Source organism: Opisthorchis viverrini (assembly GCF_000715545.1).
Source record: "Opisthorchis viverrini unplaced genomic scaffold opera_v5_133, whole genome shotgun sequence".
In the NCBI taxonomy this organism is placed as follows: domain Eukaryota; kingdom Metazoa; phylum Platyhelminthes; class Trematoda; order Opisthorchiida; family Opisthorchiidae; genus Opisthorchis; species Opisthorchis viverrini.
Genome location: NW_008751791.1, coordinates 1,180,789 through 1,205,336, shown reverse-complemented (window position 1 = coordinate 1,205,336; position 24,548 = coordinate 1,180,789). Strand labels below are relative to the sequence as shown.

General features: G+C 44.7%; 1 protein-coding gene across 1 annotated transcript in view; it reads left to right on the top strand.

Annotated features, from left to right (window-relative positions):
• T265_06510 (hypothetical protein) overlaps nucleotides 1-14,945 on the top strand; it is a gene marked incomplete at both ends in the record, with an annotated part of 35,002 nt that extends 20,057 nt beyond the window's left edge. Inside the window, 4 exons of the mRNA XM_009171784.1 lie at nucleotides 2,929-3,260; nucleotides 10,457-10,822; nucleotides 12,280-12,609; nucleotides 14,504-14,945. Coding sequence (XP_009170048.1) covers nucleotides 2,929-3,260; nucleotides 10,457-10,822; nucleotides 12,280-12,609; nucleotides 14,504-14,830 — 1,355 coding nt within the window. The remainder of the gene's footprint in view (nucleotides 1-2,928; nucleotides 3,261-10,456; nucleotides 10,823-12,279; nucleotides 12,610-14,503) is intronic.
• Nucleotides 14,946-24,548: the final 9,603 nt, after the last annotated feature.

Sequence of the window (24,548 nt, the reverse complement as noted above, 5' to 3'; positions counted from 1 at the left end):
TTCCCCGTTGTCCCCCCCCCCCCCCCCATAGACACACCTTTTTATGAAGGATTCGCGCCAGTGAATCAAAGTGATACTCCTGTAAATAAATAGCCTCGTTTCTGGTAGTGGCTATCGTCTGCTAGCCCGAAATAGCTCGAATTCTACCTATCGGGAGTTGATTTGTGGCGAAAAACGTTTATGATCCTATGTTTTTGTCGCTGGATTTATGATGTGCACTTTTCACTTCGGATCAAGTGGCCATAGATTCACTGTTATCACCTCCCAATTAACTAGTATTTTTTTCGTGCGTCGAACTTTGGCTTTACACAATGCGAACTCCACTGACCAACGCCACTGAATCAGGCCGAGCATAACAGTCGTACACTACATCTACACCAAACGCCGTCCGATTGGCCAATCGAATGAAGCGCAAGGTGATAGTCCTTTTGAGTTAGGTCTCGCTGTGTTTACATCCAATGTGCACTGGCCTTCCGAAACGCGCAAGCACACACCCGCACTGAGTTTATAGTATCTTCTAGAAGGCTGACGAAAAATTAAGTTTTTGTTGTTTAGCCAGCCTGATAAGCAAATGCTAATCAACTGCGTTGTCACAGCTGTGATTGCTGTATTGATTAACTTATATGGACGCCACGTCTTGTTATTCATTCACATTTCAGTCTTTTGGATTTCATTGTAGAACTGTGCTATACTCGGGTCTCCTCTAAACCATTCACCAAAATGCTCAGTAGCCATCAACAATCTCTGCATACATTTAAGCGGTCTGCGCGTTCGTGCATAAGTTTGCACCGCGCACTTTATTTGACCCACTCATTGAAGGTCTGTTGTAAGCTTGTGGTGGAGGTCAATGTTTATTTTGGATATTAGTCCTTGGAACACTGGACCCGGCCCAATGTACGCTTCGATTGATCCTTCAAACCTATATTGCTTTCTCCTATATCTGAACCCATTTTCACTGAAACCAAACCAGCAAAGTGTTCAGCATAACTTAGCTGCTAGCATTAGCGAAAACAGTCTGTCCCATTAATCAACGGCACGAATGGAGCTCAGATAACTGGAAATTTTGGCTTGACTCTTCCCGGATTGCCCTGACTGACCTTGATTGTCTTGATTAATTGTTCGGGAAAGGGAAACCCACAGTTTGCCTGGCCTTTTTTTAAGTCGTCACTTGAGGGCCCAATCTACACAGGGTTTTGTGACGGAAATTGTGTGGTTGGAGAATGAGTGGCGCTTCCTCCTAAGTGCTGGTTGATCATACCGCTAACCAGCCACTCGTGGATGAGTGTTATACTATTCAACTGCTAACCGTAAGGTCGCTGTATGTACGATCCTGATGGCACCGAAGGTTGATACCGTTGTACTGTGCTTCTTGGATTTCCTGTCTAGGTTGGTTCCAGTCGTTGAATTGAATTTCGGTTAGAAAAATAATCGCGCAAGTTGCCTTTTTCATGCCTCCAGCCTCCAGGAATCCCATTACCAGACGATTACGGGAACCTCTGTAGCCATTCACTTACTGTTCTTTTTGGAATTTTTCACTACACTACTTTCGTACGTCGATTTCTCGATCGGCGGCAAACAGTTACCCATATGAGTTTTATCTTACTATTCATGTTATGCTGGATGGCACTAGACCAACCATTTTAACAGCTTGCAGGTATGACTGCCGTGAGCCACGTTGAAATGTAAAGTGTTGTGAATGCTAGAGTTTTCAGCAACCTTGTGAGTAGTTCCCTTCATAAAAATATGCCGCGGTATCTCGAATATCCTACCAACTGAAACATAAAGCGGCCTTTGTGCAGCAAATTCAGTTGAAGATTACCGTAAATGAGAGTCCCCCGTGAAAACCAAATTAGTATGTAAATATCGAAAGCTTGCAGGTTACTTGGCTGTTCAATGAGATCGATTGGGATGAGCATAACTGGCAGGACATGTGCCAAATGCACATTCCTATTCCACAAGACAGTTCAGAGGGAATGTCACATTGTCTGCAGTGGGGAGTATCTTGAAAGCACTTTCTATTACTCCCTCTCCATGAGAAAAGCACTTTCTCATTTCTCGCGTTGCTCAGTTGAATGTCAGGCCAGATACAAATTAGAATTTCTACGATTACCTTACTTTATAACCACTGTACGGCTGTAGACCAACTTGGATGGAAGTATTGCCGTTATCCCGCGGAAAATATTGAGTTATGCATGACTGCTAATATTTTTTTCGGGTTGGACTAATCACCAGTCAACTTCCCATCGCTCAGTCAGTTCGATTGATACACGAGGTGTTTTTTAGTTGGCAGTTAAGCCGTTATTCATTTGGTTATATCCTCCGCTGGGAACTGGGCGCTACACTCGATAACAGCACACCAAGCACACCATTTATCTTTTTGATTGCTCTGTTCTGTGGTTCCGTGAGACGGTTATCACCCTGCTATCATCGCATACGTGTAAGAGATGGTGAGAGCTTTATTCAGTCACAAACTGAGACTTGTCGTATCTTGGCTTGTTTTAGATGAATTTCGCTTGTTCTAGCGAGCGAAATGATATTGAGGTGATATATTATGTATATAATTTGGCAGGTAACCTAAAACTCTGACAAAGACATCAACCGCATTTTGTCTAGGCTAAAGCAGCAGACGAGTGCGTGCGCTTTTTGGTGAATGGTGTATGCTCCGCACAGCAAGCTCCCTTGGTATTATTTGCGGTGCGATGGTGTTTTTAGTTAAACTGGTCTCATCGTCGTCATCCCATAATACTTTAACTCACATCTAACTAACGAAGACAGGTTCTATGGTCGTAAATTATTAATTTCAATGACAACCGTATACGGTCGGACGTGTTGGACCACATTAGATTTCTTAGTTTCTGTTGCTTGCTACAACCCTTGTATTTTTGTGGCAGTGTTTATATTTTTCCCCATAACTTTGTCGTGTCATAGGTCAAAATGAAGTCATTCAGCTGGTTGGCGAATTGGTTGACGAGTATCGGGCTCGCAAAGAACGATTCTTGCAGTCCAAAGCAACAGAAAAACCATCTAAACAACCTATCTCCTATCCACCCTTGCGATGCCTTCCGCTCCATGGTTCCTTACCACAGAGTGATCAACTGCGTATCTTCGATCGACCCACCCGGTCTTGTCGTAAAGTTGTTGTGGCTACTAATATAGCCGAGACCTCTGTCACTTTACCCGGAATTTCGTACGTGGTTGACTGCGGTTTCGCCCGCTTAAAAGCTTACAATGCTACGACGGGCCTGGAGGCACTGGTCACTGTACCTACCTCCCAGGCTTCGGCTCGTCAGCGCGCTGGACGTGCTGGGCGCACTCGAACGGGCGAGGCAAGTTGAACGACAGTCCCATTACTCTTAACAGTCGAAATATTGTTTTCCCAGTTTTCCAGATACAAATTACTGCAGCGATTTCACCGATAATTTGAAGATTGTGTTTCAAGAAGTAGTTTGTTTTCTAGTTTATTTTTCGTATTTAGCTCACTTTTCTCATTTATTTCGCTCGCTATAAAGGCACGTTCACTGGTAGGATTGTATCCGCAGACGCGAGGCTCAGAAGACAACTCTAGGGATATGAAACGACCCAGTTGCCTGTTTTCTACTCATAAGATTATGGCAACTACCAAAACGGCGCTCTGATCAATGTTCTGTGGCTGGTCATAGACACACTACCCTTGCACAACCTCACTTAGGTGCCAGCTAGAGACGTTAGTCAGATAGATGATTGTTTTACCTCACGTACACCATTCATCAAAAAATGTTTCTGTTGTACTTCCCGGAAGGCGAACTGAGTTTCCGTACTGGATATGGCTTCACTGATAAATTATTCACCTTAGGTTGACCACAGAAGTGAAGTTTCTTTACTTTTGATTTGTAGCGGCTGGCTACTATTGGGGGAATAGCCAGCTTGTTGCACATCTCCGATTACAGCCATTAGCGTGCGATCTGAAGGAACAGTTATCCGTTCTGAAATCCAGAGAAGCATGCTGGACGCTACTTTTGGCTGTATTGAACCCAGTTTCGAGCTCTACCCAGCAAACAACAGAAACTTGCTTTCGTTATCCCGATCCCATCAGTCTGATGAGTTCAAAGTGAGGTTTTCGCACTATATCTACAAGCCACGTGTTTGGCTGGTAGTTGGAGCTATTTTAGCCGTTGGCGCGTTCAACAGCTTATCGTGTTATGCACGTCAGATGTGAATCTTGTAAACCAGCAGTCACAAGCTGCAACATGTTTCACATTTCAAGCCGCCTTTTTCAGAAGTTCAATTTTGCTTTCATATAGTTCGAAGTATTCTATAGCTGGGTTTTAAAGCAAGATAAGCAAGCGTAACTTTCTTCAGTCCACTTTTTATGGGTTTTAGGTATGAAAGGAAACACTACTCATTGACATGTCCCCGATAGTCTGTCTCTACAGTTAACGGATGGAATGGCAGCAGCATGCCTGTAGAAGTAAGGTTCATCCAAAAGATATTTCCTTTTAGCTTTATAACGACCACATATATTTTTCGGGTAGTCACTTGGCAGCGGGAATCCGGGCACTATTTTGACATACTAAAGGCCATTCTAAATGTTTTTCATTGCTCAATTGGCGGTCTTTTTAGAATGAATTGGAAGCAGAAGACATGGTGGTAACACTGAGACTCTAGGTTGTGGATCGTCAAATGCTTTGTCGTGTCGTTTGTGCATACTGTGCCTGCCTAAGGCAGACGATTCGGATGGCCACGCCGTCTAATACTATGGTGTTCCCTAGGGTTTTGAAAGCCGCGACAGTTCATGAATAAAAAATAATCGTTTAGATGTAACACCCTTTAGGTGTCTAGCTTCCATGCCACCCGAAGGAAGCACGAGAGCTGGGATACTGCCATGTTGTTCAAGCCTAGCTAGGGAAAGTCGAGATGCAGAGGTCGGGTTCGAACCATGGACTTTCCGGTCAGTGAATCCGCGTTCTAACCACTGAGACATCTCGACTGGAACATCGGTAGCAGGACTGACGTTATCCGTCGCCCGAACTTCCTTTTATTGGTCGTTCAGTGTCTTGTGGTATTTGTGATCTCTTTCCTCGAAGGCACTCCGCAACCAACTATGCATTTGACCGCTACATCTTGGATGACCATTATTTTTGTTATTGGGCCAATGATCATGTACCTTGAGTCTTTCATCCCGCTCACTTTAGGAATGAACTGATTCTCAGAATTGTGTACTGAAAAAAATTGATTATCGGTGGATGCATGATCTCTAGCACGTAAGGTGCAAAGGCATCTCGGAGGTTCGAATTCCAGCAGTAGTTTCACTTTCCACGGCAGACAAGTGTCGGTGTCGGTCTTTCTGATCATATTGGTTTATCCAACAAAGCCGTTGATATTCATGTGTAATGACTTGGTAGCATAAGGAGATATCACTTTACCCGTGATTTGTTCTTCATGTCCCTCTTCTTAACTCAGAGTCCGTTACGTACGCTACCTACAACTATATCTTCAAATTAGCCCCAATTTTGGCAACACTACGGTACTCAACCGCCCGACAAGTAAATACTCATTGGCAGCATGACATTATTCAACACTGATGATTCGCTACCGAACGTTCATGATTTATTTGAAGGCCTTATTGTGAAGAAAAGAAGAAAGATGGATGAAGTGCCTGGCAGGTAAATCGGTTGAGCAACACGCCCGAGAAGAACAATATGGATTCTTTGTTGGTCACAGCACAGTGGGCTCAATATTTGCTGCACGACAGCTACAAGAAAAACCCATAGGGATTTTTCGCTCAGTGCCCTCAAAGCCATCGACTCCATTAACCAAGAAACATTGTGGATCGTTCTTTCCAAATACGGGTTTCCGCCAAAATTCATCAATTCCACCCGAATCTTACGTGACAGAATGAGATTGAAGGTGCAAAAGAATGGATCCACTTTAGTTGATTTTTAAATCCACCGGAGTAAAACAGGGGTGCGTCCTTGCGTCTTCAGTCTGTGTCTAGCGGCCTTAGGGAAAACGATATTAATGTGCAGCTCTAGTATCAACTTGACAGACGTCTTTTTGATAGTGGACTTCAACCGTGAGGTATCTGGTTCACGAGACCAAGGTCTGCATTCCCGTGTTGGCAGACGACCGCATCCTGTTCGTATATACACATGTTTGATTGCAACCCCTAGTTGAGAATTTTAGTGCCTCTGCCAAGCAGTTTGACCTGCGCATCAACTCGAAGACGAATTTGGTTATGCACTAGCACGTGCCAGTCGAAACTCCCGCCGTTCCTCCGTCCGTGTTTCGAACCCAACTTTTGCATCTCGACTGCTTAGGCAATCTGGCAGTATCTCAGCACTCGTGCTTCCTTCAGGTGTCATGACAGATAGGCACCGTTGGGCTCCAGCCGAACGATCATTATTATTATCACATTGTCTCCTGACTTAACCGTTGACCGTGATCTGAGATTCCATGCTCCCACGGCTAATGTAGTTTTTGGGAAGGTCGAGAAACGCATATAAAGGAGCCGGGACTGTAAATAGAGACCGACCTGTGCGTCTAAAAATTGATGGTCCTACCTGCCCTCCTGTACGGTAATGAAACACTGATCGCCTACCAGCGCAACCTCTGATACTTGAGCAGATCCAACATGAGCTGTCTGCTTCAAATACTCGGTCTTCACTGGACTGAACAAGTGCTGGGTGCGGAGGTCCTCGTCCATCACCCACAGTGGCTGGAATGTTTGACGAATGAAGGGGAACAGGATTCCAAAACTTCTGTCTGTTCAACTGAATACGAAGAAATGAACCTGGCAAGCGAAGGCTTCCGTGTGATCAAAAGTCCGATGGCTGCCGGTGTGAACTTCTTGTGGTGGGAAGTGGTTACAGCAAACGGAGCGTATGGGCGGAAACAATAAGAAATGGGTCCCTAAATTCAGCGATTATCAACTTCGAGCCAAAGACTCGAAGCGTGCAAGACTGAAGGATATCACCGGAGCTGGTAGACTTGGTGACTGACCGGCCAATTTAGTTCTCCAGCGACTGCTGGTGTGTTTTTTCTAGTCACCTGGAACTAGTCGGCTACCAGCCGGTATACAGTGATCAATTAGGGAAACGCCTTAGCTTTCTAGTGTTAAAGGATAGCTACTGCGACAGTGCTAGAAATGACATTCTGTGCCGGTCACCATATAGACTAAGACCGACAAGAAGGCTCTTGCACACCGAGCAATGCGGTGTACTAAGCCCGCAATGGTCCCAAAAGCGAATTTCAGTGATCATCTTATGGACTAACTAAGTAAAGAACGTCATGTGGATGTTAATATTAATAATAATAATATATATTATTTATTATACTATTATATCATGTATATTATATTATATTATAGTAATCATTATTAATAATGCAGGACCAGCGCGTCTCCCCAAAATGAACACTATTGGGTTGAGTTACTGGGCTGTTCCCATCTCCGAAGCTCCACCCTAGTGCCCGTTACTATTTCGGAATATTAAGCCTAGACCGGTGCTGGAAGTGACCTTATGTGGCCATCGTGGTACAAACGCAATTATTGTGAGCAGTTGGTAGTGTGGAAGTTTCGTCTTGTAAGTGAAGCCAATCTATGCTGACAAGCCGATAAGCACTGTATGGATGTTTCATCCTTATTGGGAATCATCAGCAGTGCGTTGTTCACGAAACTCCGGGGTGACAAATGCTAGCTTACCTATGCGTTCTTGCTTGAGACCACCAAGCTGCCTTTTGCACACGTTGAGTATCAACTGTTTAGTTGTATCCACCAGCCAAGGGGGCCGTGATGATTCTGCACTGAAGGGCTCCAATTTGGGTTGCCAGGCTAATCATTGTTTTCTTCGCTATCTGAATTCGATTTTGCACATGCTGTGCTCTATTGTACTGCATTGAGTTGTGAATTTATGTGTTCTGCTTGTGTGTATTTCGTGTATCCGTCTGCAAATGGCCCGCCCTAGCACTAGACATTCATGAATGACGTGAGCCACCAAACCACTCTTCGGCTGTGCTGTTGGTCTCAACTGTTCAACCGTCCACACGTGACAATTACGGGCCTTCAATGGACTTTAGAGCTGCCCCGTGCTGTTCACTCGCGGGTCATGTTCCCTCAGGTTTACACCGAGTACAAGGCGTTCAGAAAGATACACATGCGGCTCAGCGCAAACCACATGTGGCCTTGCTCACTGTGCGCGAGGGTCTGCCGGCGTGGTTCGTTTTCGGATGGGTACAGACCAATCCGAAAGTGGATGCCATTCCATCGATTAACTAGGTTACAGGGGGGTAACCCGTAGTCGTAGACCTCCTATAAGGGTTTGTGATGTGTAACTCGTTGAAGGACGTATACCTAAACAGCTGGACTCCGTTTTCGCAGTATATGATAGTATGAGTATAAGTGTCACGACACCTACTAGGGTACGTTGGTCCCCAGCAATTATACACGTACTGTTCTGTTGGAATGAGTCGACCGCTGCCTGTATTTTTCTTTGTTACTTGCCGTTAGTTGTGAATTCGCAAGCTACTACTGATGCGTCCACCATGAATACTATTAAAACACTCTTCTGCGGCTGTCAACGATATCCAACCACTGAGCTACGGGATAGCTCAGTAGTTAGGGCACGAAATTACTGACCGGTTCAAACTCAAACTCTGCATCTCGGCTGTTTCTGTTCAGTCTGGGGCAACCTTACAGTATCTTAGCCCTCGTGTTTTCTTTCGAACGGCATGGAAGCTAGGTAATGAAAAGGTCTTACAGCTGAACGGCCAATTTAGATTAAGGTACGATTGTTCTCTTCGTTTGTACTTGACGAAAAAACACTTAACATTCTAATGAGACCAGTAGGGTCTATCAGAATTAATGTATCTTAGCTATTGAGCTATCGACGCATCATCCTGTTTAGCCAAATCTCACGGATGAGCTGACCACGATGGGATTGCACAAAACTGACGCAGTCACTAGCGCACACCCTAGAATCCTTGTGATTGCTTTCCTAGAGCAACCATGTTAATCAATGTCATGTAGTGCGCAGTTCAATATATTCAACAGTTCCTGCCTTTGAATACAGACGACCATCAGTTCAGCTGACACTTGACTTCACCTTTCATTTTCACGTGCTTCAATTGCAGGCCGTATATGAGTGGCCAATCTTGACTTGGCACATTGTTGTGATAGCGAACCACGAAGCTTGGACACCTGTACATGCCTCCTGATCAATAACTCGCACGTATGTGCAGCGTACAGGTTCGCACAGGTTATTTGAAGCTAACTCCCAACTGATTTGTCAAGGGTTTAAAGGACAAGTCTAGAACACCATAAGTTTACATTTTATGTGGTGAGTCGACGGACTCATAGCTTCCTTATATCTCGATACGTATGGATTCGACACAGCATACCATCTACGCAAATTGGACTGACCTGGTTTATCACGTCCGATCAGGAGAATGTGTTCGTCATTGAACTAACTATCTATTTGGTTCGCCTGGTGCCTCGAACAGTGACCCGGAAACTCTCCTGGTTTTGTCGGTCGAATGATCTACCCATTGCGATTTCTCCATCAGGGGGCTCCGCGTCGCTCGAAGTTTGGGGCAAACCAGTCCCATCCCTCATGGGTGGACGCATGCGCCTGGTTTTGAGGCGGACATCGGATTTGCGTCAGTTTATTTACCACGCCTGGAAACTTGGCTGTGTACGTTCCACTGTCAGTTTGGATGACATCAGATTGTCGTTGTGTAGCGGTGTGCTTTCGACAGCGATATATTTATGTTAATCCGCTTGTGTCTGTTCGAACCTTATGATTCAAGTTCGTCCTGCGTGCGCCTTCGGAAAACGCGTCTTGCATTCCCAAATGCATTCAGGTTCTGATCACTCTATTACCAACCGCCTCGAGGTTCTCGGCCTGTGTCCGTGAATCCTAAAGAAAGATAAGTTGTCACTTGTTGACCCGGTGATTTAGCTATGTTCGTTGTTCACTTGCTAGTCGGTGTTGGACAGATATGAAGAGAAATGTCCTGTGGAGTTTTGCCCACAAAACGTAGACGCACAGTTTTAACAAATGGGAGTTGATTAAATTCTCATATATTCTGTTTTACTCGGGGCACCCTTGCTTCCTCCTAAAATCGCGTGACCGTCTGGTCTTCATATTTACTGCTAGCTTACTGCTATCAGTGCTTCTGTCGCTGTTTCTGTTGATGTTACTGTATGCAAATCATCAGTTTCTTCAGTTTGTATCCTGCTGACAGTGACATATGTTTCTTGTCTTTGGCAAGCTGATCCAATGAGCCTGCCTAGTCAGCTGCTCATGCACGAAGTGATTCATTTCAAGATCAGCTTTGTAAATCCACGGTACAGCTTAGAGTCCAGTTGTGCTGAAACAGCAGTATGGCCAGTGAGTGACTACGGATGTGAGATTACCCATTGAAAGTGCGTGTGGCTTGCTCCGAATTTCCGTTATTCCTTTGTCTCCTTATGTGCTCACAGACCTTCCGACTTTACACTGAAGAAGTTTATCGCAGTCTGCTCCCACGCTTCACTCCTCCAGAATCACTACGTACCGATCTATCCGGTGCGTTATTACGCTTAAAGACCCTGGGTGTCGACCGTCTTGCACGTTTTGATTGGTTGGATCCCCCTCCTCCAAGCCATGTGGGACAAGCAGCTGAACGTCTGGTTGCTCTTGGGGCTCTTGATCCAGACACTGGACGTCTGACCGTACCACGCGGTTTGAAGCTGGCCGAAGTTTCTACCGCATGTGGGCTAGATCAGCCGTCAGCCGCAGCTGCACTCCTAGGATCTTGTGAGGAAGGTTGTTCTCAGGAAGTTGCTGCCGTTGTTTCCCTGATGCAGGTAATTTGACTTAACTGCTTCCCCCGGAACCACTGATAGTATCGCTATTTATGTTTAATTTTTCTGTTCTAAACCAAATTGCCTGTTCTCAATACTAGTACCAGGACACCCCCAAACAGCACTTGTCCGCTTTCGTCATTGTTACTCATCGTACCTAGCCTTTAAAAACCCCGTCGAGGAGAGTAGATTGAGTTGCAGCTAATTTGAGGTTCCTATGGAGATTGGAACGATGCTTATCGTACCATAGATTATCTGCGGCTTCCTCTCTCACCCACACCTGTGCTAAGCTTGATGGCTTGCTTGCAGAATAGTGAGCATTGCACTTAGAGCAGTCTGTATCAGCTTGCCATAAGTTTCTGTGAGATTGTTTACTGAAATGTTCTATGCTTATGATTACCGGGGTATTTGTAATTCCTGTGTGCTCATATTATGGAAGACCATGTTGATACAGCAATCCAGTCGAAGAGAGAACACTGCGGGAAAACAAGTTTTTTGGCCCCTCCTAGGATGACTGATTGGGAACATTCTTGTGCCCTCACTTCTGAGTGTCTCTTATGGAGTCGCTTCTTATCACTAGTGTATGATAATTAGGCAAACCAAGTCATGACCACAATGTAACTGGCACAAAGCAGGGGTTTCCGTTCGTAACCTGATCAATTAGTCATTTCATTTGGACCGCAACTGATTTATGGTTCCACATCATGTTGCAGAAAAGTTAGTTTTGGGACCTGGATTAATTCGGAGTTCCTTGCCTTACATAGTGCCGTGTTCAGCAGACCGTATAGAACAAATTGCTTGGCTCGTCATTCGCAGCATTCAGCTAAAGCTTTTGTCTAGTTAACACTGTTGGTTGGTTTTAGTAGTGTGCTCTCTCATGTTGTATCAAGTCAAGCACTACTGCTCTACGTTGGCGGAACCCTATAGGTTATGTCTTCAACATCTGCACCCAATCCACTTACCGACTTAGTGCACGCAGGCCATTACTGAGACCAGTGCAATGCACTCACCACTCACTGGCGTAGGTTAGCGCAGCCTGTCAGACCTAATGCTCCAGATATGCAGTCTGGTCAAACTTCGAAGTTTATGGGGTATGTCCATCCCTTTTTTAAACTTCGTCTCACGTCCCCACTGAAATCCGTCACCCTTCAGTTGCAAAAAATAAAAATAAAATCGTTCAGCTGCAGCATTCTGTTGCCTAACTGCCATGCAACGAGAAAGAAGCAACGAGAGCTGGGATACTGTCAGGCTGCCTAAACCTAGACAGGGGAAGTGGAGAGTCGGACCTTCCGGTCAGTAAATTCGTGCCCTAACTACTGAGCCATCTCACCCCCTCTCACCATCTCTCAGTTGCAAAATTTCTAAGGAACAGTTTCTCTACTTTGTACTGTCTTCTGACGACTAATCTTTCCAGCAAGCCATTATTCGAGTACATGCTCCGGTCTGCTTCATTTTTGTAGATTCAGCGGTTGTTCGTTAGTGCACAAGGTCAGCGACGTCAGGGTGATCGTTTGCGAAGACAACTTTTTGGTTGCCGACAGGGGGACCATCTGACCGAATTGAACGCTTTCACTGCGTATGAAAAACAAGCTCAGACCTGCTCACCGAGTGAACTGCGCAACTGGTGTCGGGATGCTGGATTGAACTTTAAAGGGTTGGTGCACGCGGTCACTCTGCGTGATCGGATCGGAGCCATGTTCCATCGGTTAAAACTACCCTGGGTCAAAGCTGAACCCGAAGGAAACCCGGAACCTGTTCTTCGCGCCTTGGTGCGCGGCTATTTCCATCAGGTATACACTCCACGTTACCAGTTTTTGTTTTAGGTCCTTTGGTCGCTTGCTACGTCGCTTCATTGGTTGAAAAAATTCGCCAACTGTTTTGGACTGAAGTGTTGGAAGGCATACGTAATTTGGAATAGTAATCAAAATGCAGAGAGGTACTGTGGCACGGTCAAATCACGACCAAAACTCTGCCACGCAATTCCAACAAATCTCCCATAGCGGAATTACATGCCTTTCGATCGTCAGGGGAAGTTCCGAGGCACAAACTAGTCCATCCGTGTTCCACGATGTCGATACTAGCTGTCACCCACCCTCAAAATCTCTTGACTCACTTCGTTATGGTTTCCACGTTCGAATGAAGGGCATTCAAAATACGTTCTCTCTCTGCATTTCAAAAGACCAACCTTGGCAGTGAAGTCGATCAAGCACTCAACAGACGATTACGGCCTGATTTATATCCTTCCACTGTGCGAGACAGTTCCAAATCGTCTCCAAAGCTTGCTACTTTCGTCAATTTTTTCAGGCTTTCCGGTAGTGTCTAGACTTTAGTGTCGCCGATGTTTCCACTGCTAGCTTAACACTTCCGTGAAAAATTTAATAAAACAATGCACTCCTGGTCCATATAATGGTTGACCACACGTCTAACGTCTAGTCAACCTCAGTGTTGTTACCCACATTTCTCCTTCTGGTCAGGGCTAATCAAATTCGTCAGTGTCTGCATTCCGGGAACTAGGAGCTCTAAACAACGAACTGCTAAAATCCAGTATTCGAAAAGTATGAATTCAATTAGTAGAAAACTAGCCAGGTCTCAACTAGCGGAAAGGAAACACGGTGAAATGCAAAGTACCCATTTCGAACTGCAATTCTACATGCATCTTGTTCGACTCCGTCGCTAGTAACTCCCGGCCTATCACTTCGATCCCCCTTTGCGCCTATCCCCCGTCAAATCGGATAGCCCATTTATTCATGTTCGCTTTCGGTACCTTGGAACTTTCAGATCTTCATATTCCTCTATAGCACGACACTATCTTTGGTCTGTTTGAGTATGGTGCGACCGGCACCAACAATAAAATACACCACACGATGAATGTATTATCACTGTCTGTGACGGTTTTGCGTTTTTGCTGTGAGATTTTCACTGTAAACTCATGTGAATCAGTGGCATACTCCAGAGGGCATTCCCACGGTAAGGTGAATGTGGTGTGAACAAAGTTAACACATCAGAAAGATGGCCCTTTGGGTTCGTTCGTTGCGGGAATTTTGTGACCGTTATAATCAATGACCAGAAGCATTTTGGCTTTCAGTGTGCGATTGTGTATTATTTTAATTCATGGGGTTTAGTCCGCCGTATAATGTACGCCCAAGTGGGTGTATTCACTTTGTATCTTAAGATGTACACCGGATTCAGATTTTCAAACAAATTGTTAGAAAAGAAGTCCACGTCTGCCAGAGCTGAGGTAACTTGATTTCGTAATCGACGGAAACCATATAGATTATTAGAAAGGACGCGCTTTTTAACCCACAATGAGCCAGGATGCTGCAGGACAAGTGGACATCACTAAGTTTAATGTCCAGGTACCCAAATTCAAAAGATAGCATGATTGGGCATCTGGGCTTGTGATGCCCAAAGAGTATGATGCGGTTGCTAGGCACTAAATTTGCATTCCCTTAGTTGCGTATACCTCTAATCTTTTGGCAGGCATGAATGTGAACGCTACTAGCCACTATGTAGACTTACTGCAACATCTGTCGAAGTTGGTCATCTGATTGAACGGTCCTCAAACCAATCAAACATAATTTATTACTGAATGAGCACCCTTGTTGATGAACTAGACTGCACCTTTCTGTGTCACTGGTAATCTCCCCCACCCCTTCACATGTCACGTGTCTCTCTCCAACCTAGGTCGCACGATTAGCTCCATCAGGATCCCACTATCTTACTGTTCGTGGGGATCACCAGCTCCGATTACACCCCAATTGCGTGTTGTACAGCTCTTGTGCCAAATGGCCTGCCTGGATCCTCTTTACCAACGTGTTTCTGGCTACGGATACAGCTGCCGGAACCGAAGATACTTCGAGGCGTATTTCTTCCTCTGGCGATGGATTGCCTACATGCGTGAGTGGGGTCAGTGCTATTCAACCGGACTGGTTACTGGAGCTCGCACCACACTATTACCACTTTGGTACCGACCGTGAGCATTTGGAACGGGCGTTGAGGGTCTCAGCATGAGTGAATTGCACAGCACAACCATTGTTGTAGTTATTTTGCATAGCCTGAGGACATTACTGTGATTCCTCTGATATGCTGTACATAGATTCCCGTTATAAACACAGATAAAAGTCATTCTACAGAACTCTTGAATCATACTGTTGCTGAAATGTTTCAATGCAGTGACTGGATCGGGTCAACTGTTCCCGTGTTTCTTAGCTGTAAAGTCATTTCTATAACTCACTGGATATCTTGCTGCGCACCAGTACACTGTTTGGCTGATAAATAAAATGATATAAACTTAAGTTAAGAATCCTGGTCGTCCTTCTGTCTAGAGTTCAACTCCCCGTTATTATCTCATGTATAACCATGGGTTGCACACATAAGTAGTCATACCATGAGTCATCGTGTGGTGCCAGTATTTGAGCCGCCTCACTTGCTGCATACATCAGATTGTGTAACGGAAAATAGGTCTCTGCTGACACCTACCGTCCTTCCTGTGCCGTTCAACGATTGTTCTATCACTTCCAAGGAAGGGACCAGTAAGACGCCCTCGTATCTGTCGCTTCGCGCCTGCTACCTGAACCCCATTCTTGGGTGGCCATTGCAACCTTCAAAGTGCGGTCTATCAGGCAGGTCAACGAACAGGTCGCTTTTGAGCGTGTTCATGACAGCACATCGATGGTCATTTGTTGCATTTACGAAACCTGGTCCGCCACCGACCTTACGGTACTGTTTTCTAGACCCTATAGCTAATGAACTTAAGGGATGCATACATTTGAAGGGAGGATTGTTCCCGCGTAGGCATTCCTCTCCTGGTGCAAGGTTTGACTCATGTATCTGATCTCCGTAAACAGCCGTCCTCTCTCCGTCGTCTTGTCGGCTTCCATAAAAACGGACACCAGTGGAACTAGTACACGTTCCTTCCAGAATGTTCGCTCCGTATCCAGTATGGATAGATTGCGCATTGTGTACGATATTTGGTTAGATTGCTTATTGGTGGAAAAACATCGTAAAGGGCAGAGTTTTATAGCTCAATGCTTCGATCATTGTATGTAAATTTGTCAGCAACAGAAGGCAAAAGGACCGGAGATCGACTGACGTTTGAAATGGTGAGATCGACATACTAAAAGTTGTCTGGTTATTCATGGCGAGACGGTCTTGTATGTGTTTTGAAGGTGAGGTTAACCAGTCGTGCTATTCGCCAAATGCACTCGCTTGCACACCAGTTTGTCGAATTTCGTTTGGGTTCATTTCGAACACAAAGTTGACGAAAGCTCGGGAACTACGCCTAACTAATGTGTTGTAGTAAGGAGGACCCGTAGTCATGTTTTTTGTTTTCGTAGCCCCTGACCACAGCCAATGTGGACCGATTGCATTGCCGATTGGTATAGGCAAGTTGGGGACTCCCCATTCCCTTTTTTATCCAACCTTTTGAAAGATTTTGGCGAGGAGTTCGAATTCGGTTGATTTCCATAGACCATGGTTGCGCCGTGACAAATGAAGCCAAGGCAAGCATTAGGGCGTGAACTGCGTTTGTGTCCTCTTCATCGTCAGAGACGGGTTTCACCATAGCTGAAGGACCATCCTTACAAAACAACTGTCAGAGTAGTTTTGTGTTTGTGAGGCTCGGCCTCCACGATCCGAAGAACCCAAGCGTTTTATCGCCGATGCGTTATCTGGCTTCACTGTATCCTTAATGGCATGACCCACAAGCGAGTAGCAAGTAATGAGTCGGAATCACAGAAGCGGCGGATATGCCCAGCCCTCGACTACTGAAAAATTGTGATTTCTCTCCCAGACCCAAGTTGGCGAAAACTGCGGGTGGGGTGACAGGCCATGACGCGACAGTGCAAAATGAGTGCGGCTGATGTTCTCGGGGTTTGTCCGCCTTCGTGACTGGAGTTCATACATATAGTTGAAGTGTACCTACAGGATACTGTCATTGAGTGATCCCGATGGCAGGCATGCCCTCAGTTTTTAGCCGCACCGCTTTGCTGAAGGCTTACGCTGGGTCGGTCTCGTGTATGGCGTGTTGTTCCAACACCCTTCACATGTTTTGTTTAAATGGACAAGTTAGGTCAACTAAAGAAACTATGACTACAGAAGCAGGAAAGTCGATTGTACTGCTGATACTGACTGGCTCCCGTCACGTAAAACAAGTCACGTTGGTGAGGTTCATTTTGTTTCCTTTCCAAGCACCGTACGCATTGGGCACTCAAATGGATGTAGAGAAGTTATTGGGACAGTCTGCTCACCGATAATCGACTAGGGAATGGTCTTCCAGTATTTCCCATAATTTTCTTTCCGGGTAAGGATAGCGAACCTGTTTATCTAAATATGCCAAACGAACTGGATTAGTGTTGCATAATGTGGATGCACAGCGTGAAGTGTTAGCTCTATAATTCTAGCGGATTGAGGCTAGACAGCATAGTTTGATCTAAGCGATTTCCCTTTTGGCGTAGTTCGAGCATGAATGTGCTGTCTTCGCCGACGCCTGTCATGTACGCCTATTAGTAAGACTGCACTTGAACAGTAGTTTCATTCTCTTGAATTTTATACACTTGGAATCCCCGTGCGAGTCCTGGAGTGCACCAAACCAAAAGATATTCTGTGTCCTGCACATCACTGAATTAACGGACGTAACGGAGAGTGATTACGAAAGTTTCTTGGAAGCGGCTGTTTTCGTGTGATTTATCTACCTTGGGTTTTTTCACACCAGCTAGGGCTGGAAATCCCATATGCTGCTCCATGCTAATGTAGATGCCTATTTGTAATTGGTTAACGTGTTACTTTTGTATCGGAGTCCGGCTTCATTTCACACATCGGGTTCAAGCTATCCATCAAACTAGGATCCATCTATTCGCTTTAAAATACGTTATAGGCGCATGCCTCGAATCTGGAAATATGAACAGAAGTCTCTTTACAATAGTTTCCTTTCCTTTGGTCAATCATCTCAATGGAGTACATTAAGGTAGAACTGCATTATTTGAATTATTATATATATGTAGCCCTTTAACTACTGAGACACTCACAACGAGCAGTGTCCTTTAGTGCCTGTTAAGAAATATTGCGTGTTGGGGGGCTTTATTTATCGAGATCATTTTCCACTAGTCATCCAGGTAGATGGATGGATAATTTGTGAATGTTCCCAGCTTGCCAATGAGCATGTGCCACACACAAGTTTGGCTGAGAACAACCTTTTATAGAGTGACTGTGACGAAATACAATCTGTTCCGGTGTCGAATATATACCCGACTGAATCCAGGAGGAGTGCTTGCACTGCACAGTTGGTTAGAGGTAACCGAAGAAAACGGATCGATTGGAGATTCCGCTGCACGCCTACGATCAAGCTGTTTGATACCAGAGGCTGTCTGAATAGCCTTAAAGCACCAAGGAAATCTGTCAGCTAGCGCATCGAGTTAAAAGGTCCTCACGCTGAGCATACGCACTACAAGCACCGAGGGAAGAATTAACTCGACATTAAAAAAGAAGCAGTTATATAGTCACACGCAGTCGATCAGTTTTTCTGGACCCAGGCATTACAAACAACGGACGGGTACCCATTCAAGCGATGAAACCACTCGTCATTCACTGCGTAAGCTAATAGTGTTGTACTCAACTCACTGAAAACTCAGCTAGCATCCCAATGGCCTTTACTCACTAAAATAAAGGGCGTTCACTATCCAAGGTCCCATCATGAGATAAAAGTCCAGACAGAAACTGAATTAAACTCACTGCTAGAGTTGCGTAAAAATTCACTGTTCACTACTGTTAAATTTAACGATCAGAAGTAAAGAATCATAAAGAGGTTTATGGTACTCGGTTTAGATGTAGGACAAATCTGTTATCGCAAGCCCACAGCTTCCGTCAAACTGAACGATCATGGAAACAAATCTCATAAAAACTTCAAGTAGTAACGCGTAACTGCGCTCGTGTAGAGTTAAAATGCCTATCGTCTATAAACACCCATTACAGAACATTAGACGGTTTTTTGACGTGATATTTTACTTTATCTTATTCCAATTAATAAATTCAAAATGAAGGATCACTTATGGCACGAGAATTAGTACAACCAAGTGGTACCATTGTCTACACTGGCGGTCTGAAGGCTTCTACTCATACAGCTCTGGGTATGCCTCGCTAATGGATAATCACTTCATCTAAAAGCAGCACCTCCCTCAGATTTTATCCTTTGGCTATGTACTTCTGTCTTAGGACCAGACGGGTAGACTGAAATGAAAAACTCGTCCAATTGTTTCGATCAGCATTGTAGAAGCAGGTTTGGTCGTGTGGCTATTTTATTACTGGACTGGGAATCAGTGGGAACTGATCAAACAATGACAAAGCAGATCACGCATCTGATCCATAGTGTCATTGCCGATGATGGTCACGCCAGTGAAGACTCATTCACGCTAGTCAGTAGCCTGACCGAGGTTAATCATGAATACATAGTATCGGCCCTGGTTTTTTAGAATGCGTATCTGCTCTTCACCGATATTATGCCACCACGCTGCTGGCGTGATTACAAATAATTGAGATATCGATCCAGTAGTCCAATGATCTATTTTTGGTCCTAAATTATGTGCGTCATTGCTGGATCATGTGTGTGCGACGCTTGGAAAGAAAACAGCCGAACCTCATTCAAGTGGCTTGTTTTACATGGTGAGAACCAATCAGTAGTTCATGAGTATAAGCAGCGCTGGCAGCTTTCCGTTCGCGAAGTTATTATACCTGCTTTTGAGGACATCCAATTGCATCTCTAATGATACTGTGAACAACGACTTGGCTTGCTGGCTGTGGGTCCGAAAATGAAGATAGCTTAAGGGATAAATTACGTAATACCATCTTACGGTTTCTAATTTGGCTGGTGAAGATGTAATGACACGATACTTCCAGCCACTTCACGGATACGTTAAATAAGGTCCTCTAAAGTTCAGGTATGAGGAGGCCAATAACTGACTCACCAGTGTCATCTAGCTTTGGTAGTGCGAAAAGATTTCGAAATTATAATGGAGATTTCTTCCTGTAAGTGAAGCAAATCTATGCTTGACTTCCATCTGTGAAGTTTTTGCTCAAGGGGCCAGTTAAAACGTGTGACTGCATGATGTGGATCACTGCGATTCAATCGCAGTGCCCGTAAGCTGCTCGTGACCGAACGTTTAAATGTTCAAACTATTAACTGACAGGTCGCGGATTTGAGATTCTGGAGTTCCGTGAGGTGCGCACTCCAGATGATTCCAAATTAAGTGAAAATATCTGTACAGTGTTTCTCAGTTTTTCAGCACACATCAGCTTCACTTAGAGGACGAAAAGTGTTGTCTTTTATTGCCTCACTTGAATCCCCGCCAAAGTACGCTCAAACCCTCCATTAGGCTACACATCGCGGCTAGAGGTATTTCGGATATCCCACGAGCTAAAATGTAAATTTATATAATACTTAGGGGCACCGTGACGAACGGATGATGGACCGTTAATACAGAACACCGGGGTCGGGAAAACCTTTCTCAAAAAGATACTTTATCATGACTTTTATTTGGTCGACATTCCTATAATTTTTTTGCAGACGCGCTTGTTCAGTAATGTATTTGGACAAACGATTGTGAAAGTCGACAACCGCGTAAACGCTAATCACGTTTCGGCCTCTGAAGTCATTTCCGCCGTGACCGATCAGCTGAACCGAAACGTGATATAGGCGTTTGCGCAAATTTACGGGTTAGGTTTGACTTGATGGGTTCTAACTCTGAACAGAGACAGAAAAGGCCCAAACCACACACAATCCCCCTGAGTTTTAATGGCGTTCATGGGGTTGTTCATAGGACCATAAAGCTCGCAAATAGCGGTTAGCAGCCATTTTTGGGGATATGGAACAACGATCCTGTTCATGAGAGAAAGCGTAAACTTTCTCACCTTGACTCGTCACTGCATTCATGCAGAATTGCAAGAATTGGAACCAGGGTGGAAATCCGCCCTTATCTCTACACTTAGCTCTTCAAATTAAGGCAACTTCTGAAAAGAACGTGCAGATCGATAAATCTTATAGTAGTGAAGCACTAGGTGAGAAGAATTCACCTTCAGAAAAATGGTGTCCGATGGAATGCAACACAGTTGTATCATTTTATGCTTCCTGTTCCATTTTTGAATTCTATGAAAGCATTATAACCAAGCAATAAATTATCAGAACAACAACTGCCTAGCACGCTTTGTTTAGGCAGTGGCGATTCGACACTGAAAACTCAACTTGTGTAAACAAGTGGTATTTGTGACTAGCGTTAACTTACCCTGTTAAGGCAGGCAGAGTGGACCATATTTATGAATTCAGTACTTTTACCCAACCTGTTCCAGGGTTTGATGACATTTGCTCGCTCTAGGTCTTCCATTGACCTTCATTTGTCCGTCAAATTATCTGTTCATCAACCTGCCCTGAGCTTGATTCTGAATGTATGCAAACAGCTGACGAGGTGGTTGAATTCAATGCATCATGTGTGGTGCCTCAACTCGCTCTCATGAAATAATGGTATTACGATTAAAGAGAACTACAACTGAATCTCCTCCGTCTAGACATGAAACACTGAAATTTCTGGCGTACTATTGCACGATTATGAAGCGTAGTCAAGACAATAAAAGTGATGCACAGATTTTAAATACCCTGCTGGCTTGCTCGTACCTTCCAGCTCCCATCAATGGTTACATTATTGTTAAGCTAAGCAGACATCTGTCGACACAGTAAATTACTGTAAAGAAAAACCATTACATATTTGGGTGTATCTCTTGCCTGGTGATCTGAACAGTAAGGACAAAACGAATCTTCTCCCCAAACCCACGCATTTCTTTGTTTTGCGTTGAATGGTGGGAGAACCCATTCAACATCTAATGGAACCGCCAGGTTTACGAAAGAAATATAGCTATATGACGTATGCACGTCATACAATGCAAAGGCAACGTAGTTTGGATATAAGTCAGAAGTCTTCCAAGGGCAAACGTCTCTGCTTGATTACATAAAAATTACGTAGGTTCATTGATTACATCCTATGCCTAATCAATGCTAACAAAAAAAACGTTCAGCTATAACACCATTCCGACGCCTAGCTGCCATGCCACCAGAAGGAAGCACGAGGGCTGAGATACTGCCAGGTTACCCAAGCCTAGACAGGGGAAGCCGAGAGGTAGAGGTCTGGTTCGAACCACGGCCCTTCTGGTCAGTAAATTTACGCTCTAACCACTGGACCATCCCGCCCCCAATCAATTTTAACAGGCTTATGATAAATACACTGATAGCCATCAGTTACTTTAACAAAACTTCATTACAAGTTGTAGAATCCGGGGCAGTGTAGCAAACTGTACAGAGCCGGCGTTCGCCTCTATTCGACTTCACACAAACCCCAAGTTTAAAGTGAGATCGTTCGAGGCATGTGTGCCTAGCGGTATTGACAGTGACATCAGAAGCGTGAAAAACAGGAGGTAGGGCAGTAGGAACCAAAAGTGCGGTTCTAAGACAATTCCGTCCATATATAGTATAAACTCGAACATACGAGCAGTAACAGCGAACCGCGGCAATTCGGAGGACGGTAGTAGATCTTTAGAGCAGTCACTGTAGCGGTCTCTGCGTGACAACAGTGATACTAAGTCAGTACTTTAAACAAAAGGGTGAACCGGGATCCGTGTGGGCCGTCAGACCACTAGCAGGAAACAAATGAGCGGGTACGAATGAATTCAAGCGTATCAAACAAACAGAAGAATTACCGACACAGGGTAATCAACAGTCGCGAACCGTGCAGCAGAGCGTCACCTCCAAGTGTGTACCAAATCGTGTAGTGTGTGTGGTCCGTCCCAGTTGGGAATCAAACGCAGAGTGGAATGATCCTGGACACGTCCTGGGCAGAAAGACTTGAGACACGTGCTGAGTTGAATGACCTAGGTCACGTCGCTCCTGACTACGTGCGCAACGGCCTGAAATCCGTCCAGCCGTAACCAAATTCTCCCTACAGTGGGCAGTCAGCTGTATCGATAACCGCTATATTGGAATGCTAACCCCGCTCCAGTTTCTTAGTGCGGGAAAGGGACTCACCGACCAGGAACACAACGGCTTTATTGCAAACGAGTGAGTGCGAAAGTACAACGCCCTCGCGATAAATTTCGAAGGAATCTGTTTTACCTTGATAAAAAGCTATCTTTTGAGTTTGAGGATCTCAGTAGGTTTCAGGTATTCTGGGCTATTCTTCAGGAATCTGACCTTCCTGACAGTAACGAACCCAAACAGTCCTGAGCAGATATACACGGAGGCGCTAGCGATAAGTGTGAATTGTAGGCAAGTGGTTAACCGTCCGTCGTACAAATCGCTGCTGGTGAGTTCCAGTGAGAGCGAAACTTTAGTCTAGTGCTCCCCCTCCCTTTGGTGTGGACCCACCAGAATGATTCCACCAAGAAAGGAGGGCAGTTCAAACAAACAAGGATGTACTCGAAACCACCAACCGAATTTCGTATTGGATAGAATAGGGGAATGTCAACAGTAGTGTAAAAAACGGGTAGACCAGGCTACATGACAATAGCTTGAGATGACGAACATTGTATTTCTTGTAAGGAATTAACAGGTTAGATAGGGTTCTATCAGCGAACGTCACTCATTAAGAGATTACACACTATACGAGCACATCAGTAATCCTGCCTTCAGGGTCCGAAAATTGTTGACCGATGAGACCTAAGCAAACGTGCTAAGGTCTAACGGAAAACACTACTTTAGGATTTTAAGTATAGTTCTTGAAGACATGTGCAGGTTACGCTAGCAGATACACATACCGTAAAGGACCAATATCGAAGATTCATGAGCCTCAAAATTCACTTCTGCCGGCGCGGATTAAGTGCAGCAACCCACGCAGGTTTTGTGCCAAACGGGTTGGGTTGGAATATTGACCAGTAGGATGAGGTATCGATGAGATTAGCCAAGGACTAAAAGGGAAAAAGTGGATTGAATAGATTTCTTTTTCATCCAACAGATTCCTTGTTTTTTGGTTGTATCGTTAATTTGCTATGAATGTTTGTGCCTGTTTTTAGGTAAACCACCATCCTCGCAGAACGCAATGTCACTCCCCAACAAAGACCCTTCCAAATAGTGGACATGCCTGCAACCTCACAGCTCCCTTTTTCGTTACCCATAACATAGTGTATTACCGTCCAAAGAGAAGTCAAATCAGCTTTTTCAGTGAGGTATCTCTTTGGGAGGCTACTAAGTCTAGCTTATAAGGCTGTTGACTCTGCAACAACAAATCTAAGGATGAATAAAAAACAAGCAGAATAGCTGTTCAGTTCGCTCGGAACCTAAAAGTCGTGCTGAGTATTGCCTCGTCTTATGCTAAGAACCTTCCGCTGAGTCGTACCTGGACCAAATATGAGTCGTTTAAGTGAACCCTAGACTCACCCGTATGTAATATGGTGAAAGAAGACTTGTTCTTCTGAACTTCAAAAGTTTCAGTTTTACATCTTTATAATTGTGTAACGAAGCTACCGTGTAAGTTTACAGCTACCAAGTGGGTCCTACATCAGTCCAAATGCAAATGTCAGTCAAGTCAACTCAGCTTAAAACTCTGCATTAGTGTGTGTTATAACCCATTCGAAAGCGCAGATTGCTGGCCATTCTCGTTTCAGTGACTCCGTCTTGTTCCCAGTTCTGTTAATTTATATAGTATCTGATCCAACATGCAGTTCATCTGCACTTAGGTTGACCTTACCTGAGTCTTACTTG